The sequence below is a fragment of the Tamandua tetradactyla genome, chromosome 14 (assembly GCF_023851605.1).
Source record: "Tamandua tetradactyla isolate mTamTet1 chromosome 14, mTamTet1.pri, whole genome shotgun sequence".
NCBI classification, from domain to species: domain Eukaryota; kingdom Metazoa; phylum Chordata; class Mammalia; order Pilosa; family Myrmecophagidae; genus Tamandua; species Tamandua tetradactyla.
This window is the reverse complement of record NC_135340.1, coordinates 67,176,861-67,189,248: the sequence shown is the minus strand read 5'-3', so window position 1 is coordinate 67,189,248 and position 12,388 is coordinate 67,176,861. Positions and strand designations below refer to the sequence as shown.

Here is a 12,388-nt window from a genome sequence, read left to right as displayed (position 1 = left end):
TTTATTGAGTGAATAAGTTTCAGAAATATTTAGAACAGTGGCAACATGGGAGTTTACTTTGAAGAGGATAATACTCCCTTGGTTGTACAAATTCTGAAATGTTTGTTCAGAAATAAGATTACTTTATGGTGATAATTTATGTATAATCTATGAGCATTACATGATTCATATATTACATCTCTATTCCTTAAAATTTTTGGACCTCCAAGTCACACACTGATCCATACAAACAATGATGTCTTTTGGCAGAACTTAAGAATCTTATTTCAGCAAAGTTTTCTGCACTTAACTGTGTGCTAATTATACATGAAATAATAATCAGATAGCAGAATGTTTACTTGTGAGAAACTGATTTTAGGATATTAAATTGTGAAATTACTTATTTTTAAAACTTTATCATTCTTTAATAAGTTATAATAAATAGGAAAATGATTCATTACTTATTTAAAATTTTTAATCAGCATTCTTTGATATGTATTTTATAATTGAAGAGAGAGGTTAGGATTTTTAAGATGTTAGCATTTTAAAGCCATTTTAAACCAGAACTCAACTTTGTGAGTTCAGCTACCCTGCCAACTATGTTCTCTTACCTATCTTTTTGTAGTTCGTAGATTAAACAAAATATATATTTAATAGTTTTCTTGGAAGATTATATGAGTTAAATGATACGTGTGTAGAGAATAAAATTAGATATGTGACTTGGATATTTGCTAAGTGCATCTCTGCCCTCCCTACCCTCTAAATTAGAGAATAAAGAATAAAGATGATAAACAATTCCATAACTTTTTTCTTCCAGCCTTTCTCCCTCCCATTGTACAAAAAATACAAATAATCTTGTAGAACAAAGCACCTGCTAACAACTAAAGTTTTCTTCTATTTTTCTTTAAATATTTTACAATCACCTTGACTTCTTCCAGTTAAAAATGGCAATATTCTCACCTCCTCAAATGGGCAATACTTATTAAGGAGACTTTAATAGAAGTCAGTGAGGTCTGAGTTTTTTTTTTGTTTTTTGTTTTTTTAACTTTTTTTTTATTGTATAGCATAACATTTATACAAAGCAAAGAAATAAAAAAGCAATAGGTTTCAAAGCACCCTTCAAAAAGTGGTTACAGGTAAGATCCCACAGTTTGTCATGGGCTACCATGCGATCCTCTCACATTTTTCCCTTCTAGCTACTCCAGAATATAGGAGGCTAGAGGGCTTAAATACTTTTTTATCATCACAATCGACTTTTTTTTCCTTCTTTTTTTGTGAACAATAACATAATATACAAAAAAACTATAAATTTCAAAGCACAGCACCACAATTAGATGTAGGACGTATTTCAGACTTTGACATGGGTTACAGTTTCACAATTTTAGGTTTTTACTTCTAGCTGCTCTAAAATACTGGAGACTAAAAGGTATCAATTTAATGATTCAGCAGTTATATTCATTTGTTAAGTCCTATCTTTTGTGTGTAATTCCACCATCACCTTTGATCTTTCTATACCTCTCTTTAGGGGTGTTTGGGCTATGGTAATTCTAGATTTTTGATATTGGAAGGGTCTGTCACTGATATGGGGTAGGGAGGTGGAACTGTCTGATGTTCTGGAGAGGCTGGGCTAGGTTTCAGGACTTATCTGGACCAGGAAGCCATGTGGGGGTTGTAGATTTCTGGAAAGTTACTCTAGTGCCTGGAACCCTTGTGGAATCTTATATATTGCCCTAGGTGTTCTTTAGGATTAGCTGGAATGGTCCTGGTTGGGAGTTGGCAGGTTATGATAGGTAGCAAGGTCTGCCTGACGCTTGCATAAGAGCAGCCTCCAGAGTAGCCTCTTGGCTCTATTTGAACTCTCTCTGCCACTGATACTTTATTAATTACACTTCTTTTTCCCCTTTTGGTCAGGTTGGACTTGTTGAGCCCACAGTGCCATGTCTGGATTCATCCCTGGGAGTTCTCTCCCACGTCGCTAGGGAAATTTTCACCCCTTGATGTCCTGTCTCACGTAGGGGGGAGGGCAATGATTTCACTTGGAGAATTGGGCTTAGAGAGACTGAGGCCACATCTGAGGTAACTCTTACACATGCCTATAGGTAGTCTAAGCTTCGAGGGCATGGCCTATTGATTTGGATATCCCTAAAGTGTGACACAGTATCAGGGGCTTCCCTGATGGTAAGGTTTAATAGTTCCATAGTCTTTCTCCCCTCCCTTGGGTGACTTTGCCAATACTTTTTGATTATCTGGTTATTATACTCTAGGATATTTCCAGGCATTGCAATAATCTATGCAGGATTAAAGGACCTCTTTCGTATTCTGTGCTTCCTGTGTTTCAGTTGTTCAAATGAGCTATACAGATAGGTTGAATTAGATTATGGGCTATAGAAAATTTCAGTTCCATGTCAAATAAACCTTTCTTCCATTGGTCTCAAAGAGTATGTGTGGTTCTAAAATATAGACACAGATACTGTCTCCCTTACAGGGCCCTATGTTCTGAATTACTTTAACTTCAACCTGTTTGGCTTCATTTTTATCTCTAAATATCAGGTTACATATGTAAAACAGCCTCTTAAAATCCAGAAATAGTAATCACCACTCCAGACTTAATGTGTCTGCTTTAAAAGCTTACAATCTAGGCTCCTGTTTTCTTATAAGCATTTTCTAAAGGTGACCTTACCATTTTTGTTTGTTTGTTTCTGGTTTGTTTTTTGGTTTGTTTTGTCTCAACAAATGCCCCACAGGTTCATTCACATCGTTGCATGCTTCATAACATTGTTCCTTTTTGTAGCAGCACAATCTTAGTTCATAAGTATACGCTATCGTTCGCCAATCTACTTCTCTGTGAGTGCATCCTTCAGCCACCTGCATTCATCGGGCATCATATAAAGGGCCCAAAGTCCACAGTCCATCAACATTCTCTAGTTTAGATAATTTCATTGTGCTCAAGAGACAGAATATCAATAACCACATCCTCGCCAAATAGGAAATCTAAACTTCCTCTTAACTCTTGTCCCTCACCCCATTATTTACCTCTGCTGTTGCTGTGGTAGTGCTGATGGTTTCCTTGTGAACATAGTTCATAGCATCAATAGCAGTTTTCCCCCGTACCCTGGACTTAAACAGACTTTGTACAAGAATCATATCTTTGAAGTAATTCTTACGGAAACTCATTCTTATTTCTAGTATGAATCAGTGGGACACGTAGATCTATACTTCCCCTTTCAATCTTGTTCATCTTCAATATGGTAATATTACTTCTAAACCCACTATAGAATCACCTTCGCTTCTACCTATTCCCTTACATTGGAGTTCAACCTCATTAGCTAAACAGTTCACTCATCTCTAGCTTCTATGTATCTCTAAGTACCCTATCTTCTGTATTATAAATCTCTGAATATACCTTTATGCTGGTCATAAAAGTGGACTCATACAGTAGCTATCCTTTCGTGTCTGGCTAACTTCACTCAGCGTTATGTCCTCAAGGCTCATCCATCTTGTCATGTGCTTCAGGAGTATTTTTGTCTTATTGCTGCATAATATTCCATTGTATGTCTATACCACATTTTGTTGATCCACTTGTCTGTTGATGGGCATTTGGTTTGTTTCCATCTTTTGGTGATTGTGAATAATGCTACTGTGAATATCGGTGTGCAAATGTCTGTTTGTGTCGTTGCTTTCAGCTCTTCTGGGTATATACCAAGTTGTGCTATTGCTGAGTCACAGGACAACTCAATATTTAGTTTCCTAAGGAACCACCAAACAGTCTCCCATAGTGGCTGCACCATTATACATTCCCACCAGCAGTGCCAGTTTCTCCACATCCTCTCCAACATTTATAGTTTCCTGTTTGTTTAATAGCAGCCATTCTTATAGGTTTGAGGTAGTATCTCATTGTAGTCTTGATCTGCATTTCCCTTATAGCCAGTGAAAATGATCATCTCTTCATGTGCTTTTGAGCCATTTGTATTTGCTCTTCAGAAAAATGCCTATTCATATCTTTAGCCCATTTTATAATTGGCTTGTTTTTGTTCTTTTGTTGTTGAGTTGAATGATTTCTTTGTATGTATAGGAAATCAAACCTTTGTCTGATATGTGATTTCCGAATATTTTCTCCCCTTGAGTTGGCTGCCTCTTCACCTTTTTGACAAAGTCTTTTGAGGTTGAGAAGAATTTGATTTTGAGGAGTTCCCATTTATTTTTTTCTTTTATTGCTTGTGCTTTGGGTGTAAAGTTTAGGAAGCTATCTTCTATTACTATGTCTTGAAGATGTTTAAAGGCTGTTTTATTTAATGCCAACATGTATCATTTTTAGCAGAAATTACATAGCCAGATGGAGAGTATTTAAACTTTGATCTGCTTTGTCCTATATTTTATTCCAGGAGAGGACAGTCCATCTCAGTTTTCACAGTCAGAGAATTTACACCTGAAAGTATTCTAAAAATCTGTTAATTATTTTGTATGAGAAAAATTAGGTTCAGAGACCATGAGTGATTACTCAGTCTCTCATCCACTTAGTGGCCAAACAGGGTCTAGAATTCAGGGCGTCTAAGGACCAATCCAATGTCTTTCCTCCACTATATTTTCCGACGGATTGTCTCTGCTTACAGAAATATATCTGACTCTCTCAGTTAAATTTGAGATCAATATCTTCCTGATGCCAGAGAGAGAAAGAAAAAAAGAAAACCTTTCCAGTTTCCTTTCCTTTTCTAGGGCAAAAAGTTTCAGGAATATTTTTCCTTCAAATATAAAGAATCTAGAAAATGGAAATAGGCATTGCTTCAAGTCTTTTAGGGGTTTCTGTATTAGATGGGACCTTGAACTAAATGACTTCAAGGTTGCTTATGTTTGAAAACTGGGGTGGTGTCCTGGCTTATCTCCTTCAAGCTTTATATTTTCCTTAATTAAGGGTTGACATTTTACTTCAGTTAGTAGATATTTTTGCTAAAAAATCAAGGTTGTGTTGAGACGACATCTATATTTATCTGTGAGTATTTTAAAAGATTCGAATCTCTGGGGAAAATGCAAAAACAGAGAGAAACTTGAAAGCATGGCGAATTTTGTGTCTGACATTTTTGTATAGAACCAAAAATATCCTGGCTTGACATATTGTAAAAAGAAAGTGAAACTTTTTTTCATCCAGAAGATCTCTTAATAAAAATATTTACCATATAGCATAAGTTCTGAGGTACACAATTTTTCACATTTTGACACCTCTCAGATTGGGATGTGTCTTATAATGGATTAGTAGGTTTTTGTTTAATTGGCAGTGTTTTTTCTTTTTCAGTTTTATATAAAATAATGCTGTATCTTACAATCATGGACATTGTAGCATGAAATCAATAGGTTTAAAATAGTATCTATAGGTTACATGGAGTTCATATATGTGCATTTATTGATAAACCTAATATGATGAATCTGTTTCATTTTAGTTTCTTTTCTTAGAACATCATAGTGGCTTAAAGTGGCTAGTAACATAGATGACGGGGATTTTATTATTTTGAGTTTACGTACAGCATCTAATCCATGAGCTGTAGAGGCCACTGGTTGCTACTTCAGAGGTCCTTGTGATATTTTTAAACTCACTACAGGAATAATTTATGGAAAAGTAAACAATCTATGTTTCCCACTCACCTATATGGAGAAATGCATTTTATAATTAGTCCTGTGACTTCAGACTGCATCATGCATTTGAAACACTAGATTACGAGAGATTGCCATAATCATGATTTGTCCAATAGCCATATGATCACTCTTTAGATATCATAGTGTTGATGGATGGTGGTGATGTTACCTAAGCCAGATTTTCAGCGTGGATAGTCCCACTGTGTGATGCTGCACCATGAGGTGTACCGTGTGGCACCAGACTCCCTGCCACATTCACTGCCCTGTGGTCCTGTTTCATGCATAAGCAAGAGCACTGGCAGGTATTGGTGTTCTCTCTGTAATAACCTCTACCTTGGAATGGGCTTCTGAGAACTAACACAGAAAGTTGCCAGAAGTGACAAGAGAAGCTCTTCTCTTATGTCTTCGTGGAGTCATTAAACGTTCTAATGTTTTTGCATCTGATCGATATTTCATTTGTTTGATAACAGTCTCTGAACTGAACCCTCATCTGTGCTTAAATAGACTTCTTAACCACCCCTTGTAGATAAAAGAATAAAAGTCCTTCTAACTAGCATATATCTTCACAAATTCCATGATAATTCATGTTTTCCCTTAACTTCATTTTCATTTCCTATTCAATTCTCAATTTTGAGATGAAATTGGAGACTTTTATTCTTAGCATAATTCTTCTGTAGCAGCTGCAATTGACTATAGTGGCTGTTTTTAACATCTGAAAAGGTAGTTAATGGGTAGTTCTACTTTAATGATTGCAAATTCGTAATAGGACTTCTAGCATTCTTCTAAAAACAAACAAAATCTGAATATTTAGGAAATCATATTAAATAGAGGTTGTTTTATTGACTCATGATTTGGGGGAGAATGAGAAATGGGAGGCAAAAGTTAGGTCCTTGCCTTTAGAGGCTTTTGTGAAAAGTAATACTTTTCCACATCAACTGGTGTGAGGAAGCACTGTTCAACCATCTTGTTGTGTCTGAACTGATTACAGTGGTTCCTTTAAAGGAAGTGGTTTTTTTCTTTCATAATTAAACCCATAGAACTAAAAGAGAGGGGATATATTTTATATACTCTTGCTGCCCCTCTGTAAAATGTTCTTTTCCTTCTGTGAATTGGACATATAAGTAACTTTAGCCATTTCCGATTGGACTGATTAACCAAGTTAATCAAGTTAACCAAGAAGTTAAACTACTTACTTTTAGAATGTTAAATCTTATTGCAAAATAAATAGCTAGTGGTACTCTTGAAGATTTTGAAATCAGATGATGACCTTTGATGTAGATAATAGCCAAGCACTACCTGTATTTTGCCATCTATCTACTTGATTTTAACAGAAAAAAGTATTTTAAAGGGGCACAATTGAGTAGTAAATATGATAGATTTCTGTTCTTACAACATTCATTTAAAATTATAGGAACATAGAACTCTCTTATCTTTTCTACCTAGAAAACATTTTCTTTTGCTTTTTGTTTTTCTCTTGTAGTAGGCCAGATGGATAATATATCCCCAGGACAGATCATTGATGAACCTATCCGTCCAGTTAACATTCCCAGGAAAGAAAAAGATTTCCAAGGAATGCTGGAATACAAGAAGGAGGATGAGCAAAAACTTGTTAAGAATCTGATTCTGGGCAAGTATTTTCTGCATGAAATGAAAGATCTTTCTGATACATGAAGAAATACTCCACACTGAAGTTTCTTGTGGCCAGAATTGCTGCAATAGTTTTACCAGACAAAGGCCACGGAGTCTTTTGCCTGATGTACTCACTAATCAATTCCTGAGACACTGGGATTTCAGAGAGAAAGAGCTTATTACTAGGCGTGTAGTAGAAGAGCACTTGGCCTATTGGCCCAAAATTTGTCTTGCCAAACTACAGTAATTCTGATAGTTTTAGTAGAGAGAAAAAGATGGGCAGGATTTATGATAATGAGCACAGTCACTCCAGATGATGTAATTAGAGGTGATCTAACTATTGAGCATGCATAGATTGATTACATGCTTAGTCACAAGTAAGAAAATGGCAGAGTATTATAATGAGGTATAAGTGATTTGTAGGCTAAAATCTAAGCTACTGCACATGTCAGACAGGCCCATTTTGGTTAGATGCAGTCTTTTTATCAAGATAACTTTGGATTTGGGGTGGATTACTTTTGGGCTGACCCAGGACCCTTCATTAATAAACATTAGTGGCTGTCTTTAGTGATTACAAGGCTCTAAAGTTGAAAAACTGGATAACTGGGTACAAATGGAGGTGAATCACAAGGTTTTTACAATCACAGGGGCAGAATATAAGGGCTATACAATCATCATCAGTGATCAGGGCAGCTGGATTACAATTTAGAGATTTCAGGTATTTCCTGCTGACTGCTCCAGTATACCAGAACTTCTCAATGGTGGCAGCAATGCACATTTGAATCACTAGGAAATTTTTAAAAAGTAGTGTTCTGTGTCCCCCATCCCAGACCAATTAAGTAAAAATCTCTAGCAGGAGGGCCTGGCCATGTCTGGTATTTTAAGGGATTCTGAAATGTAACAATAATTGAACACCACTGCTCTAGGCCACTTAGGTACCTGAATTTCCCTTTTTGTTTACCTTCCTTAGAAAAGCATACCATTAAATATGTCTAGGAACACAGCTCAATAATAGGAAAGAAATAAAGGAATTAAGAAAGATATTCCAGTAATGGAAAGAAAGGAGATATCAGATGAGATGGGAGTATAAGAAGCATTTCAGAGAGAATAAGGCCTTTAAGAATGGGTGCTCTGCAAAAGGATATATTTAATGGGGGTGGGAAATGATTAAAGCATTACAAGCATGTTAATTGAGAACTAAAACCATTAAAACCCTCCCTTTTCAGCCTTATTTCATAAATTAATGAGATTAGAAGCCAGTTGGAGAATTTTCAGAATGAAAGTGACATGACCTACCCTGCATTTTAAAAAAGAATTCTCTAGTTATTACGATAATGTAAGAATACGCTATCGGAGAGTAAATTAATAATCAGGGAACCAAGTAAGAAGCTAATGCAGCAATCCAGGAGTGAGATGATGTTGGCTAGACTGGGGTCTTAGCTAATAGAGGTGGTTAGAAGTAGTTGAATTCTGGGTAAATTTTGAAAGTAGAGCCGACAGGATTGTTGATAGATTAGATATGGGATGTGAGAGAAAAAAGGGATCACAGATGATGACAAGCTTTATGGCCTGTGAAACTGAAAGGCTGAAGCCAAAATGAGGAGAACTACTAGAAGAGCAGGTTTTGGGAATCAAGAGTTTAGTTTGAGATAGGCTCAGTTTCAGATGCCTGAGGGGAGATGTCAAGAAGGCAGTTGATACATGAGGTTGGAGTTCAAGAAAAAAAAGCAGGAGATATAATTAGGAAATTGTTTCTCTATAGACAACTGAGATTCATATGTCCCCACCTTCAAGAATTTCTCTTACTTAATGAGCCATTAAAATATTTTTTATGTGGCCTACTTACCCTAAATGAATAAATTCTTACATTATAACTATGCTTTTATATCTTAAAAAAGCTTTCCTCACAAGGCTTTCAATGTTATGTAAGATATTTTTCTGTTTTTTTTTTAGAACTGAAGCCACGTGGTGTGGCAGTCAATTTGATTCCAGGGTTACCAGCGTACATCTTGTTCATGTGTGTTCGACATGCTGACTACCTGAATGATGATCAGAAAGTAAGGTCATTACTGACATCAACAATTAACAGCATCAAAAAAGTATTGAAGGTTAGTTCATGTCCAACAGAATTCTCATAATGAATATTAATGATGACAGAATCAGCACAGAAGTGGTTTTCTTTCATTATATATACTTAAAGCTAAGTCTATGTTTGTGAAGACTTTTCATTTTAACTGATAATCTCTATTGTAGGAAACTTCCTTCCTCACAACACTATGTATGCCTTCTTTCAAAACAGTGTTCAGGTTAGGTGGTAATAAAAATTAATTTGGTATAATTCTGTTTGTAAGTAAATGAAGTTTCTTCATAGGCAGAAGTCTGCTTCTAGGTTTAATTTGTAACTAAATTTTAAAAATTTAGAGTCCATCTAAACAATGTATAAGGAATACAGTGTTGTAGTTAAAGTAGACCTTAAGTTCAATAATACATGGTCAATTTATATAAAAAGATATCTGATAAAACGTTCAAATTTTTCTCTACTATTCTTCAACTCACCCCCTGCCCCAACATTTCTCTTGCCCAAAATGCCTGTTTCTACATGAAAAGCAAAATGCAGATCCTGATCAGAAAGGAAGGACTTGGAAAAGGTAGCAAAATTATGTAACAGAGCAGAAAGCTCTGCGTAATTCAGTAATCATGGGGTCATGTTGGATAATCCTTCTCTTGACTCTCTAGAAGAGCACATGAGTATTATACTTTAATTCTGGTATTTCTGTGAGGAGCTAAGATAATGTGATTTAGGTACTTCATGTCCTGGTTATTTAACTTAATGAAGTCTTTGAGAATAGAGATAAATGGATAGTTTAGTGGTAGTGGTAGTCAAGACCTAAATTCAGTTATCTTGTCTCAGTTAAAAAGACTAAATTAGATTTTTATATCCTCTCATATTCTTCATATTTTAAGGTTTTCATTTGTATTGTGTTTGCTTAAAGAGCTACATTTTATTTATGTAAAAAAATGATCTTATGTATATATTTATATATCTTATAAGAAAACCCCATGGTAATTTTTCCCTATGATGTATCCTGTACCTAGTGCACTTTTACTAGAACCAAAGGCAGGTATTCTCATACAGCCTCTGAGAACCCAAGTTTTGTTGTGCTGTCGTGGCAGAATTATTAGAATAAATGATATCATACAAAAAAATAAATGAGCTTCTAAGATCAGAGCATGGCCATTTTAATGCCAGGCATCTATGCTAGGTCAAGTATTTTAGAGTTTCTGATATTAGTTCTCCTAGGCAAAATTCCTATGAATTCCTATATTTAAACTAGTCACTGATGGTCTGCTGTTCAGCCTCTGAGCCTGAAAGGTACTTCTCAGTTTCTTTTTCCAGTACAGGAGTCTCTCTCTTCTCCTTCCTGCCCCAGTGGCCCAACTGTATTGAGGAGCCAGCCAGCTTCCTACTCTCTACACTTTTTAGGACAGGATTTCCTTCACCCCATCTCTAATCTACTGCTCAGAAATTTAATCTGACTGTTGATACTTTTTAAACTTAATATGGGTTTAAGTGCTTCAGGCTCTTTTTCATTACAGTACTCTTTATTTCTTATTTTGCTTTTAGTACTTTCTGATTCCCTTAAGGAAAGTGAATTTGGGGCTGCTGTAACTTGATGAATTGTTTCTGCTTAAAGGGACAGCTATCATTAATATTATCAACTCATTAATATCAACTGAATGAGTGGGATTCATCTTTCAAATGGCAAAAAAAAAAAAAAATGGATGCCAAGCAAAGTAGCAAGGCATGAACCCTGTGGTTGAATTTCTGCTAGCCACAATTTGTAGGACTTTGTACAGGAAAGACAATGCAACCTGATTTATTTTTGCTGTTGCTTATAGTGGTAACTGAAAGAAATAGTCTTTCTGATATGTGTTCAGTTTTTCAGGTTGGGAGCAGTATTTTTCCCCAAGGAAAAAGCAAATTTAGATTTATTCTCTGTTTCAGAAAAGAGGTGATGATTTTGAAACTGTCTCCTTCTGGCTCTCCAACACATGCCGTTTTTTGCACTGTTTGAAACAGTACAGTGGAGAAGAGGTGAGAAAATCTTGATTACAAAATCAGCTTGCTATATTTTCTCTACCACTTTTAAGGAAAATTTTAGAAGCTCAGTATGCTTAACCATTTGTTATTTTAGAAGCTCAAATTCAGAAGTGGCTTGGAATGGAAGTTCATAGCTTTGATAATATTTATTGTCTATATAACAATAAACTGGGGAGCAACATAGTTCTTCCCTCTGAGAGCTTATATTATGAGAAAGCACAGCAGAGATAAGATAAGCAATGGTCAATGAATAGTTACTAGAAATGAAACTTTTTAAAAATGTTGAAGTGAGCTTTTCAATAACTAATATAAGAATATTGAACTATTTAAAGAAATTAATCAGTGTAAGCTTGCCACAGTACATTAAATGTGATCAAAGATCACATAAGAGACATGTCTGTTATGGAATATTGATTTGCCCAGAATTCTTTAATGATTTTAATTGTAGTGATGTATTCATTAGTTATTTAATGGACTTCAACATGTTTCAAAAACTATATCAAATATTAATAATTACTACCTATTAAGGACTTAAAATGTATCAGATAGCATTCAATATACATTGTTATTTAATTTTTACTTCTGTGAAATGGGAATTATAATCCAGTTTTACAGATAAGGAAACTTAAACTCAACAAGTTTCATCAATTTTCCCAAGCCCCCTGAGCCAGAAAAACAGCGCTGGCATTCCAGGTCTCTCTGTCTCCTAGAGCCTGTGCCCCTAACTGCTGCCTTCCACTCCTCCCCATCATTTGCAGTGAAGGCAGGCGAGGGGCTGATCAGTAGCACTTCCTGAGCACCCAGTAGGGGCAGACAACTGTTTTGACAAATGATGGAAAATACAAAAACAAGACCTGGCCCCTGAGAGGGTAGGACTGACAGACCATAATTCTCCAGTGGGGCCATTAAAGACATCCTGTCAGTCCCCACCTTTAGACCCTGTCATTAAGTAGTTGTAAGAAGGCGGAGGCTTGACTGTGGGAAGACTGTGTCAAGTATGCAATTGCCTTTATCAGGTAGTGTCAAATAAGCAATATTAAAATACAAAATGAC

At 35.7% G+C, this 12,388-nt stretch overlaps 1 protein-coding gene across 12 annotated transcripts in view; it reads left to right on the top strand.

Moving 5' to 3' along the window:
• Window positions 1-12,388, top strand: part of MYO5A (myosin VA) — a 278,306-nt gene that overhangs the window by 253,125 nt on the left and 12,793 nt on the right. For all 12 annotated transcript variants that reach the window (XM_077127928.1, XM_077127929.1, XM_077127922.1 and 9 more), the window contains 3 exons: window positions 7,085-7,231; window positions 9,187-9,341; window positions 11,240-11,329. In XM_077127928.1, coding sequence (XP_076984043.1) covers window positions 7,085-7,231; window positions 9,187-9,341; window positions 11,240-11,329 — 392 coding nt within the window. The remainder of the gene's footprint in view (window positions 1-7,084; window positions 7,232-9,186; window positions 9,342-11,239; window positions 11,330-12,388) is intronic.